At 46.7% G+C, this 23,714-nt stretch overlaps 1 protein-coding gene and 2 pseudogenes across 1 annotated transcript; all 3 read left to right on the top strand.

Moving 5' to 3' along the window:
• Positions 1–969, top strand: LOC140897694 (olfactory receptor 6B1). The gene has a single exon (XM_073310617.1). It carries the CDS (start codon positions 4–6, stop codon positions 967–969), a length of 966 nt encoding a protein of 321 aa, XP_073166718.1. The 5' UTR covers positions 1–3.
• A 12,301-nt stretch (positions 970–13,270) lies between these two features.
• Positions 13,271–14,421, top strand: LOC140898159 (olfactory receptor 11H6-like; annotated as a pseudogene).
• Positions 14,422–17,811: 3,390 nt separating this feature from the next.
• Positions 17,812–18,841, top strand: LOC140897448 (olfactory receptor 11A1-like; annotated as a pseudogene).
• Positions 18,842–23,714: the final 4,873 nt, after the last annotated feature.

Genomic DNA, 23,714 nt, shown 5'->3' with positions numbered 1-23,714 from the left:
CCCATGGCAGACAGAGACTGGAAAAATCAAACAGCTGTCACAGAATTCATCTTCCTGGGATTCGGGGATCAACCTGATCTGAAAAGTCTTCTCTTCCTCATGTTCCTAGTGATCTACATTGCAACCGTGACTGGGAACATGCTCATCACTGCACTAGTTGTGATTGATCAGCACCTTCACACCCCCATGTACTTCTTCCTGGGGAACTTGTCCTGCCTGGAGACCTGCTACACCTCAACCATCCTGCCCCGGATGCTGGCCAGTCTCCTGACTGGGGACAGAACCATCTCATTCAGTGGCTGCATCACACAACTATATTTCTTTTGTGCTCTGGCGGCTACAGAATGCTGTCTCCTAGCAGCGATGTCTTATGATCGGTATTTAGCGATATGTAAACCCCTGCACTATTCAACTATTATGAATACCAGGTTTTGCCTCCAGTTGGCTGCTGGGTCAGGGTTAAATGGTTGTTTGGCTACTGCAATCTTTGTATTATTCATGTCTCATTTAATATTCTGTGGCCCGAATGAAATTGACCATTTCTACTGTGATCTCATCCCATTGATAAAACTTTCCTGCAGTGACACATATCTGATCATATTGCTGGATTTTGTACTGGCCTTTGTATTCACTCTGCCTCCATTCCTACTAACACTGACTTCCTATGTGTGTATCCTCAGAACCATCCTGAGAATCCCTTCCACCACTGGGAGGCAAAAGGCCTTTTCCACCTGTTCCTCTCACCTCATCGTGGTGACGATTTACTATGGAACCTTAATGATTGTCTACGTGCTACCGAAACGCGACACATTAAACATCCTAAACAAAGTGCTCTCTCTTTGCTACACAGTCCTGACTCCCCTGGTTAACCCACTCATCTACAGCCTGAGAAACAGAGATGTCAAGGAAGCCTTGAGCAAAGCAGTCAGTAAATATGTGGCTTTCACAAAAACAGGCAGAGAATCCTAGATTATAACTTAGCCTAAATCACCCAAGCAGCTTTGAAAACCTCAGGCTATCAGCCTCCACTGAAATTCATTTGAAATCCCCCCTTGAACTTCTCACCACTAATGTGAAAAAAATGGAGATGATCTGTATGGAGTCACTGAGACAGTGTTGGCAGTCCCACGCTGTCTCCATGGAACAGAACAGAGAGGAAAGTGAGATTGCGGACAGCTCTGTCACGCTCTCATGTTCACCACTGACACACGCAGAATGATGGTATTTTTCTCCATCGTCTTGTCTTAACATTCACCCTCTGTGAGGAGCGTGTACAGCGTCTGAAACTGCACAGAGCTGACATTGTGTAAGGCACAAAGTCCACTAACGATCAAAGTAAATCCCTGTGTGTATCCGCTGTTCATTGTTTCTCTGTGCTAGATACTTAAGTCTTGTAATCAAATTCAGACAGTCTCATACAAACAAAACGCAATGGGTGACATCTTCATGTTTCTTGCTGCAGACCGTTTCTTATGCCCCTAAGGACACGATGGAGAATCCAGCTGGAGCTCAGATCAGTGTGGTCCATTTAAGTGGAAGGACCGGGGGAGAAGTAGCCATAACCATGGTCCCATCATGGAGTTTTTAACTGCGCGACAGACAGAGGAGACTGCGCAACAGGCAGAGTGGAGACCCCTATCTTTCTGTCCTTATCTAGGGATTTTACTATTAGGTCATTTCCCCCCATTTCCTTTTCCTGCCCTCCTATTCTTCTTCTGGTTCCAGAGAATCTACTCTTTTCTTTTTCCTTGCTTGCATCCACTCTTCTTCAGTGCTTCCTCTATCCTCATGGTCTAGCCTGGTTTCAGTTCACTTATCTCTTTCATCTCACACTGCCAGTCAGCCAGTAGCTCCTCTGTCAGACCATGTGATAAATAAAGGTGGGGGTGGGAGGGAGTAGCTTCCTTTGATGGACACCCAGCCAGCCAGTTTGCTGTAAAATCTCTCTTGGTAGCTGTTCTTTACTTGCTTTACCTGTAAAGGGTTAAAAAGTCCCCCAGGTAAAGAAAAAAAAGTGGGCACCTGACCAAAAGAGCCAATAGGAAGGAAGAGCTTTTTAAAATTGGGAAAGAAACTTTCCCTTTGTCTGTTGTTCTCTGGGCTGGAGGGACAGAGCAGCCATGCTATAAGCAGCTTAAGCCAGGTATGATTGCAAATGACCAGATCATGCCTAGAACTACTTACCTGAACTCCAGCTGTGTAAGTAGATCAGAATGTTTAGCTAGATGCGATTAGGGTTGTTTCTTTAAGTTCTTATTGGCTTGTGAACTTCTCTGTGCTAACCCCAGATGCTTTTGTTTGCTTGTAACCTTTAAGCTGATCCCTCAAGAAAGCTATTTTGGGTTCTTGATTTTTGGAATTGCTCTTTTAAAATCTAGCCAAAACCTAAGTTCCAAATGTATTTTCTTTCTTTTTGTTTTTAATAAAATGTACCCTTTTTAAGAACAGGATCGGACTTTTGGTGTCCCAAGAGGTTTGTGCCTGTTGTTTGATTAGCTGGTAGCCACAGCTAATTTCCTTTGTTTTCTTTCTCAGCTCTTCCCCAGAGAGGGGCTGAAAGGGCTTGAGGGTACCCTACTGGGAAGAATTCCCAAGTGCTCCTGCCTGGGTTCCAAGGGGTTGGGGTTTTTTTGCATTTGGGTGGTGGCAGCATTTACCAAGCCAAGATCAGAGAAAAGCTGTCACCCTGGGAGTTCAATACAAGCCTGGAGTGGCCAGTATTAATTTTTAAAATCCTTGTGGGCCCCGCTTCTGCACTTGGAGTGACAGAGTTCGGATTCAGCATTGACAGCCGACAATCATCACTGAGACAACCCCTCTTCAGACCTTAAACACTTTCTGCCACACCCCATGGGCTTATATAGGGTCAAGGAGCCAATCAGGGATTGCTAAAACCACTGTCAGTCACATCACTTGAGGCGGAATGTGCCATGGTGTTCTACCACTGCAGATTGCGTGCTGTGGGGAGTAATCAAATGACAGGTAGCAACGTTGGTTGCCTGGTAGCCCTATAGACCAGGGTGAAAGTCCCCCCAGGCCTTACATCACCCCTGTTGGCAGTGCTGCCCAGCCAGTTTCTTCAGTAAGGATGATTGTGTGCTTAGCAGATAAGGGAAGCTTGTCTATAAAATCCACCATAATGGCCACCCAGGGCCGAGATGGGGTTTCTGAAGGTGTTCGGGTGCTGAGGGGCTCCTCCTTCCTAACTGAATGAATAAGGGACAGGAGGCCTTGGGGAATAGGACACCTAGTAAATTATGGGGCTTGAGGATGTATGTCAGCTCTGTATGGGTGTGGTAATGGTCAGGGAGGTAGTCCCCTTTTTGGGACAGGGCATTGGTTGCCTTGTTCTGGGCTCCTGGGTGATGGAAAAATAGAAGTGTGTGAACAACGGGGCCTCTTGAAGCTGTCTTTGGTTCAGCACCTTTGCCCTATGGAGATACTCCATATTTTTATGGTCTGTGTATACCTGTATCAGGTATCAGGCGCCTTCGGGGTGGTGGCACCATTCCCCGAAAGTGGCTTTGATTGCGAGAAGCTCCATATCTAAAATATCATAATTTTGTTGTGCTGGTGTGAGTTTCCGAGAATAATAGGCACAAGGGAGCAGGTGCTGTTGGGGGCCAGATCTTGGGGAAGTATGGTCCCAATTGTAAGATTACATGCATCGGTCTCACCGACAAAGGCTCATGTTTGGTCAGGATGGATCAGGACTGGAGCACTGGTGAAGGCCATCTTGAGTTGGCTGAACACCCGTTGAGCTTCAGAAAGCAGATGAAGGAGGTTGTTTGCGGAGCACTGTCAATGAGGCTATCTGGTCCAAAAACCCAGGCATGAAGTGCCTATAAAAATTAGCGAACCCAAGGAAGCACTGCAGCTCCTTGATGTTCCAGGAAGGCCACCCAGGTCCGGACAGCGTTCACCTTCCTGGGGTCCATCCAAAGGCTCTCAGAATAACCCAAGTACTCCATGGAGTGCTGGTCAAAGCTGCCCCCCTTTTGTTTGCAACATGGGGAGTTCCATCTCTCAGCCCATTCAGGTGTACCTCGCACCCCTTGGAACATGCTGGATAGGACCACTGCCTCCATGTCCCACAAGGACAGCCTTCTGCAAATGTTAGGGGTGGTCCAGACAAACTGTCAGGATCCTGGACAAAGGTAGGCAGGAGTAGTGGCAGGAGCTTGGGGTCCCAGTCAAGTTGAGGGTCAGTGTCAAAGGCAGAGTCAGGAATTGGGCTGAAGCTGAATACCAGGTATTGGTGTCCCACTCTAAGGTTCCAGGGGTCGATCAGGAGTCAGAATCCAAGTCAGAGCAGAGGTCAGTACCGTGCGTTCAGGAACAGAGAGGCAGGGCGGTTGTGGCAGCTAGTTGGAATCCATGTTGTTCCCTGGACACTTCCTGGTGCGCCCCATGGGCACATATGGGAGTCAAGACCACTGTCAGTCCGATCACTCGAGGTGAAGCTTACTGTGGCACCCAACCACTGCAGATTGTGGGCCGCAGGGAATAAATCAGCTGCAGCTGCTGGCAGGTGGCTACGTGGAGCTATTAGTTACCTGGTAACTCTACAGGTTCAAGTCCTGCGGATACTTACAGCCACTTTGGGTGGCTTGCTCAAAGGTAGATAAGGGTTATATTCTGCAGGAACCCACACGTGGTAGATGTAGACAGAGCTCAATGATGCGGTGCTCAAAAGGACAATCCTAGGAAAAGTCCCTTGGGGGAAATGCATGAACCAGTTTACTAGAGAGACAAGATGGGTGAGGTAATATCTTTTATTGAACCAACTTCTGTTAGTGAGAGAGACAAGCTTTTAGCTACTATACTGCATGAACCAGTGTAGTCAGGTTCAGATGCCGTTCTCAATCCCCCAGGGGACCTTTGGGCAGGAACCCTGAACTAAAGGACTTTGAAGTGGATAAAAAAACAGCCTGTGGCTCAAAGGGTTAATGTGATGCTTGGATATATAAACAGGGTAATCCAGAGTAAAGAGGCTATTTTACCTCTGTATTTGGCCCTGGTGTGACCACTACTGGAATTTTGTGTCCAGTTGTGGTGCCCACAATTCATGAAGGATGTTGAAAAACTGGAGAGGGTTCAGTGAAGAGCCATGAGGATGATTAAAGGATTCGAAAACCTGCCTATTTGTGATTGAACTCCTTGAGTCTATCTGTTCAGCTGAACAAGGAGCAGGTTAAGGGGTGAACTAATCACGGTCTGTAAGCAACCATGTGGGGAACAGAAATGTGATAATGGAGGGCTCTTCAACCTAGCAGAGAAAGATAGAACAAGATCCAATGGCTGGAAGTTGAAGCTAGACAATTAATACTGGAAATAAGGCACAGTTTTTATCAGTGAGGGTAATTAACCATTGGAACAATTTTCCCAGGGTCATGGTGGATTTCCCATCAGTGGAAATTTTTAAATCGAGATTGGGTATTTTTTTCTCAAGGGTCTGCTCTAGTTCAAACAGGAATTAATTCAGGGAAGCCTTACAGCCTGTGTTACACAGCGGTTCAGACTAGATGATCACAGGGACCCTTACTAGAGCAGGGATTTAATGCAAGCCTCCTCCCCCTTTCAATAGTGTTCAACAGTGGATCTCTTCCAACCTTTCTCTTGAAGATATTCCACTTTGTATAAAATACCTCAATAGTCATTGGCCCAGGGAGCAAGCATGAGAATGACTCTACAGCCCAGTGGCTGGAGCATGGAGTTGGGACATAGAAGAACTTGGTTCAAGTCCCTGCACCATTGAACATTCTTCAAGAGATGAATCTCAGAGATTCCCCACCTAGAGCAGCCTGTAGCTCTGGTCAGGACGCTCACCAGGGGGGTTCCAAGGCTGGGACTTCTACCCGGGTTTCCCACATCACAGGCTAGTACCCTAATCACTGGGCCAAAGCTCATATAGGCAAGCAGGGCCCCATTTTCCACTGCCCATTTAATGAATGACACCTAAGGATCCTTGTGAATCTACCCCTTTAAAAATGCCTGGAAGCTAAAAGTTTCAGGTTGAATGACATGGGGGTATTTTTGACCCAAAGTGGATTTTCTGTTGCATTTTGGCTTGTTGAAAATTCCAAAAAACTTCAGATTCAGTTCAACCTGCAGCAATTTTCTTTTTCGATTTTTTGGAACTGCCACCAAACCAAAAAAATCAGCTGTTTGCTCAGTTCTACTTGGGATACCCATGTTCCAGTCCCTGCTCAACCAGAGATACCCTGTATGACCATGGACATTTCTGTGCCTCGGTTCCCCAGCTGTACAATGGAGAAAACAGGCATTCCGTACCTCATGGGAGTGTTGTGAGGATCAATACATTATAGACTGTGGGTCACCCAGATACTACGGCAAGGGGGCAGGAGAGGCAGGGCTGTCTCATGTATGAGAGCCTGAACACACCCGGAGGAGATGAGATTACCCGCACAACACAGGTGCTAGGGTCTGACACTGGATTCGCCTCTAAATAGGCTAGTACCTGAACTGACCATTTGGAAGAAGTGGAGCAGAAATATGAGTGAAGGATGCGGCAGTGATGGAGATGAAGAGAGACATCAGAGAGGGGCCGCCTAACAATGGCTAGTGAGAGCCCGGCCCTGCCTGCTCAGGTCTCACTCAGCAGTGGTGGCGGAGTCAGGGAAAGCGATCGGGTTTAGCTGAGCCTGACCTAAACTCAGCCCTTTTGCGACTCATGTTGTTGCTGTCGGGCTTGTCTACATGGGAACTCTTACCAGCATATTTATACAGCCACAGTTACACCACTGTAACGCCCCATCTGGACACCCTTATTCTGCATGAAGCTGGCTTTTCCCCAGTGTAGCTGGCATCACTTTCCAAGCAGTATAAGCTGAAGCAGAAAATGGCGCTGAGTCCAGAATAAGTGTTTTCACATGGGGAGTTTTGCCAGTATTGCGACAGTGGTGTATTTGTAGTGACATTATTCCCTGTGTTGACGAGCCTGTAGCATGCCCCACTGAAGCGAGCTTATGGTGGAAGATCCTTGCTCTGTGCACCAGGTCTTGTCTGAGTAAATTGCTGGTGGGGCACCAGTAACTGGTCTGGATGACTGGGCTGCACTGGGAGTGAATGCACTGGGAGGCAGGTCTCTTGCCCAGCCCAGGCTGTGATTACTGTTTGGCCTGGCAGATTCTCCCCAAGAGGAGGGAACTTTGGGCTAAACAGGCTGACTTCATCAGGACTGGCGTTTGTCCTGTCTATGTCGCTAACCCAGCAGCAGCTCCCCAGACCCAGTTGATGGAAATGCCCTTCAGAAGTAACATCAGGGGAGACACGACCTTCTGCACAGGATGCAAATATGAGGAGGCGAGTGCACTCTGTCCACAGAGGGAGGAGAGCATGCTCCAAGGGAGATCTTTGCCCCTGCTTGTCTCTTCAGGGGGATGTGGGCCACTTTACAGAGAGAACCCAATTTCTGGAGGGAAGTGAGAGAAGAACTTAACTCCTGGTCAGCAACCCTGAGAGATCCAAGCTGATCTACTGGAGGGTGAATATCGTGAGGTCTCAGGTGAGCGTTATCCCTCATGCTGCTGCTATGCACTGAGACTGAACCTGTCTGTCAGGGGACATCACTAAAGGGTTACTAGGGAAACATTGCCTGTTCAGCTGGTCCTGCCCATGTTCTGGCACTGACTCAACACCCTGAGCCCAGCCCGGGGTATCCTGGCCTGGCTCCAGAGGTTAGCTCTGGAGTCCTCTTGGCCAAGGCTGCAATAGGTGTCTGCAGAGGTTTTGAGTCTTCCCCTGGAAGAGGGAGGACAGGACCTGAACTGCCTTTGCAGTCAGGTCCACATATTCCGCCTCCAGGCTCTGCAGAGATTCCTTTACGGTGCAGGTTGTCTGGTGTGGACTGGCGCACGCCTTTCTCTGCTGCCTCCAAGGGCTCCGATATGACCGACAGCTCCTTTATCTCCATCCGAGAGGTCTTCCACCAGACCCCTCCGGGCCACCAGTCTTCCACCAGGACTTCCTCCGGACCTGGAGGCTGATTTTGGTGACCAGAACCATGGTGACTGCCGAGGGGACAGATCTCCTTGCCGAGCCCCTGCTGCACAATCCCCAGCTTCGTGTGCAGGTGGCAGAGTCCCCCTTGGCGCACTGAAGGTTGGTCCTGGCAGGTGCCACCAGGATCAGAGACCTCCTGGACTACGAGCGGGGGGAGTGGGTGGATTCCCTGGCACTCGGCCAGTGCATGGGGCTCTCCACCCCTTCTACCCACCGCTGCGTGCTTCAGGAGGTGAAGGCAGCCTTACAGCCCACCTCTCGGGCCTTCCTTGTGTGGGTCCTGCGGGAGGGTGTTCCCCGCCCACCTCTCACCCCTGGCCCTCCAGACCTTGTTATCAGGCCCCTGCCCCACAAGCCAAGGCGGCTATCTATTCCACCAGGAGGAGGATGCTGGACGGGGAGGTGCTCTGCGACTGTGGGGCCTATTTATGCTCCTCTCTTCAATCATGAGTCCAGGTAGAGTTCCTCTGGGCCACATCCACTGGCTCCCTAGACACCTTTGAGAAGCAGTGGGCGCTCTCTGCTCGGTGTCCCCCTCTGGCTCCCAGTTTATGACCTATGACCTCACTCCTGATCATTTTTTTAATATTAGTTGCCCCCTGAACTTGCTTGAGATCTGGGACCAGTAGCTCCACCCCTGAGGCTGCGGGGGGGGGGGCTTCAGGTATGGGGGGGCTTGCACCCGCCCATCCCCGGATTTCAATAGGCGGGGCTCATCTGTGGCCTCACAAAAGCTGCAGAGATAAAAGGGCTGCAGAGCAGCTGGGTGGGTTAGCTGCTAGAGAGACTGAAGGATTGCAGAGAGGAGTTTCCTTCAGTTCAGCCACAGCCTGGTAAAAAGCTATCCAGGCAATCAGGTTGTTCTCTTGCTTTCTCTCTCTGCTTAGTGGTCACTAGAATTGATCGGAAAACCAGTTTCATTAAAAATGTTGGCATTTGAAAGTTACTTCTGTTAATCAGGAAGACGTTTACATTTTTTTCAAACTTTTTAAACTGCTGTGTGTAATAAAATAAGTAGTGTCACCTCCCCCTGCTCTTTTCCGTCTTTTATTCCTTTTTGCTACTTGGTAACTTTCCACAACTTCTTCAACTTCTGAAAAATTACCCTGTGGCAAAGTAGCAGACATTCACTTTTCCTTTTATCTCTCTGCAACTTTTTCAAACTGTAGAAATTCAGAGTGGGAAAAAGAACAATGAATTGTGAACAAAAGAGACTTAAATGTGAACAAACCTTCAACATGGTAGCTGGCATAGTTTCTGAATCATGTGAATCACTAACAAGGTCAGCTCCCAGACTGCTGCGCTGGGCATCACAAAATGCGGAAGAGATGGCCAGCCCTCTGTGGAGATAGAGGCGGTTAGGGACTATTTAGAAAAGCTGGACGTGCACAAGTCCATGGGGCCGGATGAGTTGCATCCGAGAGTGCTGAAGGAATTGGCGGCTGTGATTGCAGAGCCACTGGCCATTATCTTTGAAAACTCGTGGCGAACCGGGGAAGTCCCGGATGACTGGAAAAAGGCTAATGTAGTGCCAATCTTTAAAAAAGGGAAGAAGGAAGATCCTGGGAACTACAGGCCAGTCAGCCTCACCTCAGTCCCTGGAAAAATCATGGAGCAGGTCCTCAAATAATCAATCCTGAAGCACTTGCATGAGAGGAAAGTGATCAGGAACAGCCAGCATGGATTCACCAAGGGAAGGTCATGCCTGACTAATCTAATCGCCTTTTATGATGAGATTACTGGTTCTGTGGATGAAGGGAAAGCAGTGGATGTATTGTTTCTTGACTTTAGCAAAGCTTTTGACACGGTCTCCCATAGTATTCTTGTCAGCAAGTTAAGGAAGTATGGGCTGGATGAATGCACTATAAGGTGGGTAGAAAGCTGGCTAAATTGTCGGGCTCAACGGGTAGTGATCAATGGCTCCATGTCTAGTTGGCAGCCGGTATCAAGTGGAGTGCCCCAGGGGTCGGTCCTGGGGCCGGTTTTATTCAATATCTTCATAAATGATCTGGAGGATGGTGTGGATTGCACTCTCAGCAAATTTGCGGATGATACTAAACTGGGAGGAGTGGTAGATACGCTGGAGGGGAGGGATAGGATACAGAAGGACCTAGACCAATTGGAAGATTGGGCCAAAAGGAATCTGATGAGGTTCAATAAGGATAAGTGCAGGGTCCTGCACTTAGGACGGAAGAACCCAATGCACAGCTACAGACTAGGGACCGAATGGCTAGGCAGCAGTTCTGCAGAAAAGGACCTAGGGGTGACAGTGGACGAGAAGCTGGATATGAGTCAGCAGTGTGCCCTTGTTGCCAAGAAGGCCAATGGCATTTTGGGATGTATAAGTAGGGGCATAGCGAGCAGATCGAGGGACGTGATCGTTCCCCTCTATTCGACATTGTTGAGGCCTCATCTGGAGTACTGTGTCCAGTTTTGGGCCCCACACTTCAAGAAGGATGTGGATAAATTGGAGAGAGTCCAGCGAAGGGCAACAAAAATGATTAGGGGACTGGAACACATGAGTTATGAGGAGAGGCTGAGGGAGCTGGGATTGTTTAGCCTGCAGAAGAGAAGAATGAGGGGGGATTTGATAGCTGCTTTCAACTACCTGAAAGGGGGTTCCAAAGAGGATGGCTCTAGACTGTTCTCAATGGTAGCAGATGACAGAACGAGGAGTAATGGTCTCAAGTTGCAGTGGGGGAGGTTTAGATTGGATATTAGGAAAAACTTTTTCACTAAGAGGGTGGTGAAACACTGGAATGCGTTACCTAGGGAGGTGGTAGAATCTCCTTCCTTAGAGGTTTTTAAGGTCAGGCTTGACAAAGCCCTGGCTGGGATGATTTAACTGGGAATTGGTCCTGCTTTGAGCAGGGGGTTGGACTAGATGACCTTCTGGGGTCCCTTCCAACCCTGATATTCTATGATTCTATGATTCTATGAGTCTATTTCCCTTATAAATGCATACCTTTGCTAGTGTAGATGTTAATGAATATTTTTGTCATTCAGTTTCAGAATGTTGCTAAGCAGTTTGAATCAACCATATCCATTGGTGGGGAAATCCAAAAGCCAATACATGACTGTGACAATCAGGGTCCAGACACCTCAAGGAAAGAACAGAAGGTTTAAAATAAGCAGCTAAACCAACTGATTGCATATTGTGTTATTGTGTATACAAATATGTTGAGTAAGATCTCTTATGAAATCTTGTAATGCTCTAAACTTAATAATCATTGAGATATATACAGACTGTGGTTATGTATCTCTATAGATAAACGGTGCTCATAACCTGGATTACAACTTCAGCTTCACCTCACAGTGGCCAGTCAGGCAGGGAGGGGCTGCCCACCACCACCAAATGAGACTAGTTCGAAGCCCCTAGCCAGGGGTGAAAGTAAGTTAGAGGACTTACTGGTAAGCCTGAGCGTTGAGCAGGGGGCGTGGCCTCAACTGGAAGAGGCGTAGCCTTGACCGGAGGAAGCAGGGACTTAAATCCCCAGGCCCTTTAAATCTTGATTTAAAGGGCCAGGGGTCCAGCTGCGGTAGTGGAGGCTGGGAGCCCGGGGCACTTTAAATCACCCCCGAGCTACCAGCTGCAGAGGTGCCTGGGAACCCCAGGGCTTGGGGGCGATTTAAAGGGCCCAGGGCTCCAGCTGCCACTACCATAGTGGAGCCCTGGGCCCTTTAAATCACTGAGGAACCCTGGGGGCTCCCAGCTGCCACCGCTACCCCGGGGCTCTGGGCTCTGGCAGAGCTTTAAAGGGCCTGGGGCTTCGCTGTGGTAGCAGCTGCCAGAGCCCCGAGCCCTTTAAATCCTCGCCTGAGCCCTGCTGCCCGAGCCCTGGGGTAGCGGCGGCTGGGCTCTGTCATACATATAAAGGGAAGGGTAAACACCTTTAAAATCCCTCCTGGCCAGAGGAAAAATCCTTTCACCTGTAAGGGGTTAAGAAGCTGGGATAGCCTCGCTGGCACCTGACCAAAATGACCAATGAGGGGACAAGATACTTTCAAAAGCTGGAGGGAGGGAGAGACAAAGGGTCTGTCTGCGTGAAGTTTTTGCCGGGGACAGAACAGGAATGGAGTCTTAGAATTTAGTAAGTAATCTAGCTAGATATGCGTTAGATTCTGATTTATTTTAATGGGTGGGAAATTAAGTGTGCTGAATGGAATGGATGTTCCTGTCTGTGTGACTTTTTGTCACTTAAGGTTTTGCCTAGAGGGATTTTCTATGTTTTGAATCTAATTACCCTGTAAGGTATTTACCATCCTGATTTTACAGAGGTGATTCTTTTTTACTTTTTACTTCTATTAAAACACTTCTTTTCAGAAACTGAATGTTTTTTCATTGTTCTTAAGATCCAAGGGTTTGGGTCTGAGGTCACCTATGCAAATTGGTGAGGATTTTTACCAAACCTTCCCCAGGAAGTGGGGTGCAAGGGTTGGGAGGATTTTGAGGGGGAAAGATGTTTCCAAACAACCCTTTCCCAGAAACCCTGTTAAACGTTTGGTGGTGGCAGTGGAAGTCCAAGGGCAAAGGATAAAATAGTTTGTACCTTGGGGAAGTTTTAACCTAAGCTGGTAAAAGTAAGCTTAGGAGGTTTTCATGCAGGTCCCCACATCTGTACCCTAGAGTTCAGAGTGGGGAAGGAACCTTGACAGGCTCCGTCAGGGATTTAAAGGGCCCTGGGGCTCCAGCCGCTACTACCGCCCCGGCCATTTAAATCCACTCCGGAGCCCCACCGCCGCTACCCCAGAGCTCGGGAAGCAGGGCTCATGTGGGGATTTAAAGACCTGGGGCGGGAGTGGCAGCTGGATCTCCAGAGCCCTATAAATCCTCATCAGAGACCCCCACCCCTACCCCAGGGCTCGGGCAGCAGGGCTCAGGTGGGGATTTAAAGGGCTCCGGGTGGGGGAGGGTAGCGGCGGCTGGAGCTCCGGGGCCCTTTAAATCCCTGCTCGTGCCCTGCTGCTTGAGCCCTGGGGTAGCGGCGGCAGGGATTTAAAGGGCCAGGGTGTGAGTGGGGGCTGGAGCTCCGGGGCCCTTAAATCCCCGCCAGAGTCCCGCCACCGCTACCCCAGGGTTTCGGCAGCAGGGCTCAGGTGGAGATTTAAAGGGCTGGGGTGGTATCAGCGGCTGAAGCTCGGGGGCCCTTTAAGTCCCCGCCACAGTCCCGCTGCCGCTACCCCAGAACTTTAAATTGTCGTGTGGGAAAGCCGGTCCCAGTACGACGCACCGGCTCTTACCAGTATGCCGTACCGGAGCGTACCGGCTTACTTTCACCTCTGCCCCTAGCATTGTACAACCCAGGGAAAGAACAATGAATGGATCCTTACAGTTAAGGGGAAAACACTGAGACATCCCGGTGATCAAGTAGAGGGAATTTTCCCTGCTCTGAATAACCATGAATCACCTTAGTCTGAGACAAAGAGGGGAAATAAAACAACCTGCAAATCCTGTTAAAAGGGAAGGGGTTTGAGGTGTGCTCTAGAGCTTGTCACTTCCCCCAGGTGCATCCCATGGCAGACATGGAACAGGGAAATCAAACGTCCCTCACAGAATTCATCCTCCTGGGATTCGGGAACCTCCCTAAACTGCAGGTTTTCCTCTTCCTGCTGTTTCTAGCAATCTGCTTTGTGATCACAGCCTGGAACATCTTCATTGTTGTGCAGTTGTGGTTGATCAGCACCTTCACACCCCCATGTACTTCTTCCTGGGGAACTTTTCCTGCTTGGAGACCTGCTACATCTCGACCATCCTGCCCAGAATGCTGGCCAGTCTCCTGACTGGGGACAGAACCATTTCTGTCAGTGGCTGTATGACGCAATTGTATTTTGTCAGTTTCTTTGGGGCTACAGAATGTTTTCTTAGCCACAATGTCTTATGATTGGTATTTAGCAATATGCAAACCACTGCATTATGCAGCCCTTATGAGTGGCAGCTTATGCCTCCGGCTAGCGGCTGTTTCTTAGATATGGTGATTTTTGACTATTCCCATAATAGTATTTCTTATGTTACAATTATCTTTCTGTGGTCCCAATAAAACTGATAACTTTTTCTGTGAATCTACGCAAATAATAAATCTCTGCTGCAATGACACCTACCAGCTAGAGATTGTCATTACCATCCTGGCTACTTTACTCACTCTGCCCCCATTTGCATTAACCCTGGTATCCTACATTTGTATCATCTCCACCATCCTGAGAATCCCTTCCACCACTGGGAGGCAAAAGGCCTTTTCCACCAGCTCCTCTCACCTCATTGTGGTGACAATTTTCTATGGGACCCTAATCATTGTGTATCTGCTACCAAAAACCAACACACTGAGAGACTTCAACAAAGTGTTCTCTGTCTGCTACACAGTTCTGACTCCTATGGCCAATCCCTTCATTACATCCTGAGAAACAAAGAGGACAAGGAGGTCCTGAGAAAAATTGTCAGCAAATGTCTAGATTTTATGAGAATTCAGAAACCTCAATCTGTTCTCAAGGCAAAATGGTGATGAGCTCAACTGATTTACTGTAAAAAGAAAAGGAGTACTTGTGGCACCTTAGAGACTAACCAATTTATTTGAGCACAAGCTTTCGTGAGCTACAGCTCACTTCATCGGATGCATACTGTGGAAAGTACAGAGGATCTTTTTATACACACAAACCATGAAAAAATGGATGTTTACCACTACAAAAGGTTTTCTCTCCCCCCACCCCACTCTCCTGCTGGTAATAGCTTATCTAAAGTGATCGCTCTCCTTACAATGTGTATGATAATCAAGGTGGGCCATTTCCAGCACAAATCCAGGGTTTAACAAGAATGTCTGGGGGAGGAGGAGGAAAAAACAAGGGGAAATAGGTTACCTTGCATAATGACTTAGCCACTCCCAGTCTCTATTCAATCCTACGTTAATTGTATCCAATTTGCAAATGAATTCCAATTCAACAGTCTCTCGCTGGAGTCTGGATTTGAAGTTTTTCTGTTGTAATATTGCAACTTTCATGTCTTTAATCACATGACCAGAGAGATTGAAGTGTTCTCCGCCTGGTTTATGAATGTTATAATTCTTGACATCTGATTTGTGTCCATTTATTCTTTTACGTAGAGAGTGTCCAGTTTGACCAATGTACATGGCAGTGGGGCATTGCTGGCACATGATGGCATAGATCACATTGGTGGATATGCAGGTGAACGAGCCTCTGATAGTGTGGCTGATGTTATTAGGCCCTGTGATGGTGTCCCCTGAATAGATATGTGGGCACAGTTGGCAACGGGCTTTGTTGCAAGGATAGGTTCCTAGGTTAGTGGTTCTGTTGTGTGGTATGTGGTTGCTGGTGAGTATTTGCTTCAGGTTGGGGGGCTGTCTGTAGGCAAGGACTGGCCTGTCTCCCAAGATTTGTGAGAGTGTTGGGTCATCCTTCAGGATAGGTTGTAGATCCTTAATAATGCGTTGGAGGGGTTTTAGTTGGGGGCTGAAGGTGACGGCTAGTGGCGTTCTGTTATTTTCTTTGTTAGGCCTGTCCTGTAGTAGGTGACTTCTGGGAACTCTTCTGGCTCTATCAATCTGTTTCTTCACTTCTGCAGGTGGGTATTGTAGTTGTAAGAATGCTTGATAGAGATCTTGTAGGTGTTTGTCTCTGTCTGAGGGGTTGGAGCAAATGCCGTTGTATCGCAGAGCTTGGCTGTAGACAATGGATCGTGTGGTGTGGTCAGGGTGAAAGCTGGAGGCATGTAGGTAGGAATAGAGGTCAGTAGGTTTCCGGTATAGGGTGGTGTTTATGTGACCATCATTTATTAGCATTCTAGTGTCCAGGAAGTGGATCTCTTCTGTGGATTGGACCAGGCTGAGGTTGATGGTGGGATGGAAATTGTTGAAATCATGGTGGAATTCCTCAAGGGCTTCTTTTCCATGGGTCCAGATGATGAAGATGTCATCAATATAGAGCAAGTAGAGTAGGGGCATTAGGGGACGAGAGCTGAGGAAGCGTTGTTCTAAGTCAGTCATAAAAATGTGGGCATACTGTGGGGCCATGCGCGTACCCATAGCAGTGCCGCTGATTTGAAGGTATACATTGTCCCCAAATGTAAAATAGTTATGAGTAAGGACAAAGTCACAAAGTTCAGCCACCAGATTAGCCGTGACATTATCGGGAATAGTGTTCTTGACGGCTTGTAGTCCATCTTTGTGTGGAATGCTGGTGTAGAAGGCTTCTACATCCATAGTGGCCAGGATGGTGTTTTCAGGAAGATCACTGATGGATTGCAGTTTCCTCAGGAAGTCAGTGGTGTCTGGAAGGTAGCTGGGAGTGGTGGTAGCATAGGGCCTGAGGAGGGAGTCTACATAGCCAAACAATCCTGCTGTCAGGGTGCCAATGCCTGAGATGATGGGGCGGCCAGGATTTCCAGGTTTATGGATCTTGGGTAGTAGATAGAATATCCCAGGTCGGGGTTCCAGGGGTGTGTCTGTGTGGATTTGATCTTGTGCTTTTTCAGGGAGTTTCTTGAGGAAATGCTGTAGTTTCTTTTGGTAACTCTCAGTGGGATCAGAGGGTAATGGCTTGTAGAAAGTGGTTTTGGAGAGCTGCTGAGCAGCCTCTTGTTCATATTCCGACCAATTCGTGATGACAACAGCACCTCCTTTTTCAGCCTTTTTGATTATGATGTCAGAGTTGTTTCTGAGGCTGTGGATGGCATTGTGTTCTGCACGGCTAAGGTTGTGGGGCAAGTGATGCTGCTTTTCCACAATTTCAGCCCGTGCACGTCGGCGGAAGCACTCTATGTAGAAGTCCAGTCTGCTGTCTCGACCTTCAGGAGGAGTCCACCTAGAATCCTTCTTTTTGTAGTGTTGGTAGGGAGGTCTCTGTTGATTAGTATGTTGTTCTGAGGTGTGTTGGAAATATTCCTTGAGTTGGAGATATCGAAAATAGGATTCTAGGTCACCACAGAACTGTATCATGTTTGTGGGGGTGGAGGAGCAGAAGGAGAGGCCCCAAGCTGCTTCTGCTGGGCTAAGAGTATAGTTGGATAGGTTAACAATATTGCTGGGTGGGTTGAGGGAAGCATTGCTGTGGCCCCTTGTGGCATGTAGTAGTTTAGAAAGTTTAGTGTCCTTTTTCTTTTGTAGAGAAGCAAAGTGTGCGTTGTAAATGGTTTGTCTAGTTTTAGTAAAGTCCAGCCACGAGGAATTTTGTGTGGAAGGTTGTTTTTTTATGATCCAAGAGAAGGTTAAGAGTACAGCTGGTCAGGAATTTTTCTGAAAAACTTTTATCCAACACCAGCAAAACTGAGACAGTAAAGATTGTAATACTCAGTGAGTTACAGGTGGGATTTTTGTAGTTTAATGGGAGTTGCATGCCAAACTCCCATATGCCCACAGCAGGTAAACATAGAGGTGGGAATATTCAAAGTGCCCTAATAGACTCAGATGCTCAGTTCCAATTAAAATTAATGGGAATTTGGCATCCTCATCCCCTAGGCAGCTTTGGAAAATCCCATCCAATGTTTGTGTGACAGTTACATGAGTGATTGTTCCTATCATTTCATTCCATTTGGTCCATCTTTCCTTGAATACCTCCATGATTAACCTAATTCAGGCAGTAAGACATCCCATTTCTCTCAATTCGTTGGTGGTGGTCAATCTTCTTTCAGTAGATGGTGTTTGGTTTTGCAACCATAGGGATGAAAGCCATTTATTGACATAGGACTGCATTTGAAAGGCTGGGTCTAGTCCCAGAATCTTTCTGGTTTATTGTCTGTCTGTGCTTGATTTATGCGCTGTGCTTTCTCTAGACACCCCGCACATGACAGATGTTGAGAGGGGAAATCAAAATGACGTTACAGAATTCATCCTCCACGGGTTCAGGAACCTCTACCCATTCCAGATGGGTCCCTTTGTGCTGGTTCTCCTAACATACATCACCACCGTGGCTGGGAACACCCTGATCATTGTCACTATTCTGGTTGACATGTGCCTTCACACCCCCGTGTATTTCTTCCTGGGAAACTTGTCCTTCTTGGATATCTGGTATACGTCCAACATAGTCCCCAAAATGCTGCAAGGTTTCCTGGCTGAGAAGGGCATGGCAAACTCCTTCAGTGCCTCTGTCATGAAGCTTTATATCTTTGGCTCCCAGGCTGCCACAGAGATCTTACTGCTAATGGTGATGGCTTACAAATCGCTACTTAGCGATATGCAACCCACTGCATTACATGGCTCTCATGAACCAGAGGGTGTGCATTAAGCTGGCATCCTGCTCTTGGCTGGGTGGCTTCCTCTTCAACCCAGTGCTAGTTGCCTAGATTTACAGGCGACGTTTCTGTGGCCCTAAGGAAATCGACCGTTTCTTCTGTGATTTCATGCCCCTGGTAAAGCTGTCATGCAGTGACACCCATCTGATCACTTTATCATCATTGCTGCTATCAGCTTCAGCCACCCCGATCCCCTTCTTACTAACCCTGACATCCTATGCATTCCTCATAGCAGCGATAGTAAAAAACCCTTCCAACACTGGAAGACAGAAGGCCTTCTCCACCTGCACCTCCCACCTTACTGTGGTCAGCACTTTCTACGGGGCTCTGGCCATGGTCTACATGGTCCCAAAAGCCAACTCAGCCGTAAACTTAAACAAAATATTCTCTCTTCTCTACAGCCTTGTCACCCCATTGCTCAAGCCCCTGGTCTACTCCCTGAGAAACAATGATGTGAATAGAAAAGGAGTACTTGTGGCACCTTAGAGACTAACCAATTTATTTGAGCATGAGCTTTCGTGAGCTACAGCTCACGCCCTGAGGACCATGGCCGCTAGACTGATGGATTTTTGAAGGAGATAAAGGGAAAAGGGAGAGTGATGGATTTTAAAATGAAAAATACTGGGCCACATACCCAGATGGTGTAAACTGGCATAACTTCATTTGAATCAGTGGAGCTGTGCAAGTTTGTGCAGTCCTCGACTTTATGACAAATGGCACGACATTTATAAATTGAAGTATAAAATCAACTTTAGAACGCCGGTTTCGACTTTATGATGCTCCCCCATTCATAACACTCTATGTATGGGAAAATAGGTTCCAAGTTGTGACATTTCGACTTAAGACGCGATTTTCAGGAACCAATTGGGTCTTAAGTCCGAGGACTGCCTGTACTAGCTGCAGATCTGGTCCATGCCAACCCCCCCCCCCCCCGATTTAACAGACAAGGGAATCCCATGTTATAGTCCCTGCTGATCAGGATGAATATCATAAACTGTTTCCCAGAAACATTTTCTCAAAAATTGAACTGAGTTCACATTCAGACCTGTTGTTTTTCTTTATTATTGAGGTAGCTAACAAAGATTGTAGTCAAAACTGGGGCCTCATTCTGCTAAGTATTATCCACAGTCCCTGCCCCTGAAGAACATACAATCAAAAAAGACTTTAATTTGCCCACAAACAGCTGCCTGGAAGGACAGTACAGTGATTAGCATCCTACTTTCAGAGGTGGGAAACCTAGATTCAATGTATTACTCTGCCACGGACTTTGTGTGTGACCTTGGGCAAATTGCTTTGTCTCTTTGGGCCAGATGTTCGAAGGTGTTAAGGTCCCTACACTGTTTAGATGCTTTTTTAAATCCCACCAGGAGCTAGATTCACAAAGAGATTTAGGCACCTAACTGCCACCTTAGGTGCCTAAATCCCAGAATAAGGCCCCTCTGGGATTCTGCCGCCAAACCCTGTGGAAACTTAAACTTGATCAGGGCTCAAAGCTTGCCTACTACTTTGGAAAATAATGAAAATGTCACTGGGCTATAGAGAGAGAGAAATCACAAGCACAAGAATGGCTCTAGTCTAGTGGGTAGAGCACTCCTGGGGAGGTGGGAGACCCAGGATCCAGTCCCCCTGCTCCACTGCATTTTTTAATTATTTAGCCACAGTGGAACCACTTCATCTGGAATGCTTTAGTTGTGGATTGGTCCTGCTTTGAGCAGGAGGTTGGACTAGATGACCTCATGAGGTCCCTTCCAACCCTGATATTCTATGATTCTATGATTGAGACTTAGGCTGAGATTTTCAAAGCTGTCTAAGGGATTCAGTCATCCAAATCCAAATAAAATCACTGGGAACTGGGTGTCCAAATACCCTAGACAGTTTTCAAAGGCTCAGCTGGAAAGTACATGCTTACTCTTTGTGAATGGGAAACAGAAAAGAACTCAAAGTCTAGGGCCTTGTTTACACTACAGAATTTTGTCAACCAAAGTCACCTTTTGGCGACAAAACTGTGGAAGTGTACACACTGCAATGTCCGTCCAAGTGACAAAAGTCCCCTGTTTTTGCGGCAAAATAAAACCACCTCAAAGAGAGGTGTAGAGGTTTTTGTGGCAACGTTTTGGCAACAAACTGAAAGTATGGACACCGCACTTGGTTTTTTCTCTGTAATTGGCCTCCAGACATGTTCCACAATGCCCATTCTGACCGCTGTGGTCAGCAGTTCAAACTCCGCTGTTCTGCTCCCAGGTACACAGACATCCACTCCTTCCACCCACCCCCCAAAGTCCCGGGAATTTTGAAATTCCACTTCCTGTTTGCTTGGCGTAGAGACCTCACATCGCATCTTCCCAGCTGACCATGGTGGCTTCATGCAGCAAACACTCTCCCACTTGGAGCACGGCTGAGTTGTTGGATCTCCTGAGTATATGGGTAGAGGAAGCTGTGCAGTCCCAGCTCCGCTCAAGCCACAGGAATTTCAACACCTACGGGCAGATTTCTCATGGCTTGAGCGAGAAAGACTACAAACGGGACACGGTGAAGTGCCAATCCAAGATAAAGGAGCTCAGGCAAGCGTACCAGAAGGCAAGGGAGGCAAACCGTCACTCCGGTGGTGCACCGAAGACATGCTGCTGCAATAAGGAACTGGACGCCGTCCTCAGTGGAGACCCCATCTCCACCCCCAAGAACCCCACTGATACTTTGGAGAGACAGGAGACGGAAGACAATGGAGTGAACCCCTAGATGACCTTCAGAGGTCCCTTCCAACTCTATGATTCTATGATTCTATGATTCAAGGCAATGACCTGGTCAGCCATCTAAATAAATCATTTGTATTTTAGGTCATTAAAATAAGAAGCTATAACAAAAGAAATGCATGACTTTTCCTCCCAAAATGTAATATCAAGAGCATGTGTTTGAATTGTGAGTTTGTGAACAGGTGTTTGTTGGGGAGTCCATGGGTGTATTTCACAGTAATTGCTGTGTGTATTTGTTGTAATCTCTATGTGTTTGTAAAAGTCCTCGTGTATGTTTATAACAAATGTGTGTTCACAAAAATGAGAGTGCATTTGCAGAGTTGTGTATTTGTGTCTGTCTGTGATTGTGTTACAGACCCTGTAACACTGTTTGCACCTGTATCCCTGTATATGTGTTAGGGATTTCTTAGGGAGTGCATCCTGTGTATATGTATTGTTCTTGTGTAAGAGAGTGTGTGTGTGTGTGGTGCCTCTGACCCTTTGAACATGTATGTTTTTAATGCTCATAATTAGCATGTTTGCTTTGTTTCTACGTGAATAAGAACACATTTGTGTTTATACCATTGTGTCTGTGTTTGTGCCTATTGTATAATTGTGTGTGTGCATGCAGATATGTATTTTTGCATTTGTGTCTGAGCTTTTGAACAGATCAGCCAAAATGAGCCATAGCCCCATTTTAGAAACAAAGAAACAGGAAAACCAGGAATAGAACTTGTGTGTCGAGGGTCTGAATTTGATGTACTAGTCATTGGGCGACCTCATTTTCAGTGGAGCTAGCTCAGATTTATACTAAAATAACTGAGAGCAGAGTCTGTCCCATTAAGTTTCAATGGATTGTATTTTCCCTTGTGCTCACAAAACAACAAAACCCATGTGGTTATTGATGCTTCAAGAGTCAGTCAGACTACACTGGTGAATAATATTCATCACGGGTGTTAGTAATGGCAGGATTGGATAGGGGGGTGGGAGAAACAAAAGATTTGTTTTCCCATACCCATATTCAATATTAAAAAAAATCAAAATTTCACATTTCTGAAAAATACCAATAATTCTATAAACTGATCAAAAAAGAGCAAAACATTTTTACACCATGTCTGAGAAAAATGTATATTTTATTTTAAAAAATCCATTTTTCTTTATGATCTAATATTTTCCTTCATTGATTTTTTGCTATAAAATTTTGCCCCATTATTTGGATTTGGTTTTTGTGCTTTTCCTCATATCTTTTTGCTTTCTGATTCCCAGCTTCTCAAATAACATTTGAATTTTAATTTATTGAAACCTTTCTTATTTCAGCTTCCATTAATTAATTTTTGGGAAGACAGTTCTACTTTAAATTCATCAAGGGCTGGAATCTGCCTTTCTCCCTCTCACGGTGTAGTGCCTTAATCTCTGAATAGACATATCAGTTCTTCGGAACTACTCCTGGAGTTAGGTGTTACTCATTGGAGGGGTGAGTGGCAGCAGTCTGGGTTGGGATTTTTAAAGGATTCTCAGGGAGTTGGGCACCCAAATCCAATTGAATTTCACTAGGTATTCCTACCTGACCCCTTTAGGCCTCTTTGAAAATCCAGCTCTGGTGCTCAGGCCTGATTCCACAGACACTTATCACCATGGTACAGTGTTTACTCCTGGCCGCAGACTGTTCATGGCCAACATTACCTTACTTGGATTCCTTCTCCTCACGTTAGAAGGAGTTGGGTGCAGTTGTCATTGGGGTATTCCTTGTAAACATGCCACCCCTCAGGGAGCTGGTAAAGAGAAACAGAGAGGTCAATGCGAAGATTAAGTGCATCTGATAAGATAGTCCTGGACTGTGTGGATCCATAAAGGTGCTGAAGTTTTTGGAGCCAGGCTTGAACTCATGGCTGAGCTGATTTCTTTTCCGATAACAAAATGCATGACTTGAGCACCAGGCATCGCCCAAAATTTGATCTGAACTCTGCTACTAATGTCCCTCTGTTTAATTTCTAGTGCTTATTAATGTGTTTAAAAATTGTATTTTTCAAGTGGAAGAAAAAAATGAAAGAAAGTGGGAAAAAGTCATTTTCTTTCATGTTTTTATTTACTTCCCTTTTCTCCCCAATATTAAACAGGGGGCAGAGTTTTTTTAAAGGTTTAAAATGTGAGAGAAAGCAACACTTTTTCTTACTTGTTCAAACTTTTGAACACTTTTCCAGCAAGGGAAAAAATGTTTTAAGATACAATGAGGTGTTTTACCTCCTTTAAAAAACAAAACAAAAAAAAACATAACTTTTTTCAACTTTTTCCATTGAAGTTTTGTCAATACCCCATTTTTCAAGTTTTGGTTGAAAAAATGTCAGCCAGCCCTAGATGAAACCCCATTCTTCCTGCTCCAAAATCACAGGCCTCAGTCTTTGGAGTTCAAAGGTTTCAGAGTAACAGCCGTGTTAGTCTGTTTTCGCAAAAAGAAAAGGAGTACTTGTGGCACCTTAGAGACTAACCAATTTATTTGAGCATAAGCTTTCATGAATTGGTTAGTCTCTAAGGAGTTCAAAGAGAATCTGTGTTACCTGTCACCAGTACAAGGCCTTTGACAAACAGTTAAGCAAGTCTGATTGTCACCCACACATGCTGGGAATGGGTTGAAATGGGGCTGAGAGGCCAGTTAATCTGCCTGCTCTCACCTAGCCAGCCCTAACTAAAGATAAAGCTAAGCAGGGTGAGCCCAGCTGGGGAAAGGA

This window comes from Lepidochelys kempii, chromosome 14 (assembly GCF_965140285.1).
Source record: "Lepidochelys kempii isolate rLepKem1 chromosome 14, rLepKem1.hap1, whole genome shotgun sequence".
In the NCBI taxonomy this organism is placed as follows: Eukaryota; Metazoa; Chordata; order Testudines; family Cheloniidae; genus Lepidochelys; species Lepidochelys kempii.
The sequence above is the reverse complement of the archived record's forward strand: the minus strand, read 5'-3'. Positions and strand labels throughout refer to the sequence as shown.

Bases quoted from the DNA above. Each gene is read 5' to 3' on its own strand.
- LOC140897694 (XM_073310617.1), top strand. From the start codon at position 4: ATGGCAGACAGAGACTGGAAAAATCAAACAGCTGTCACAGAATTCATC.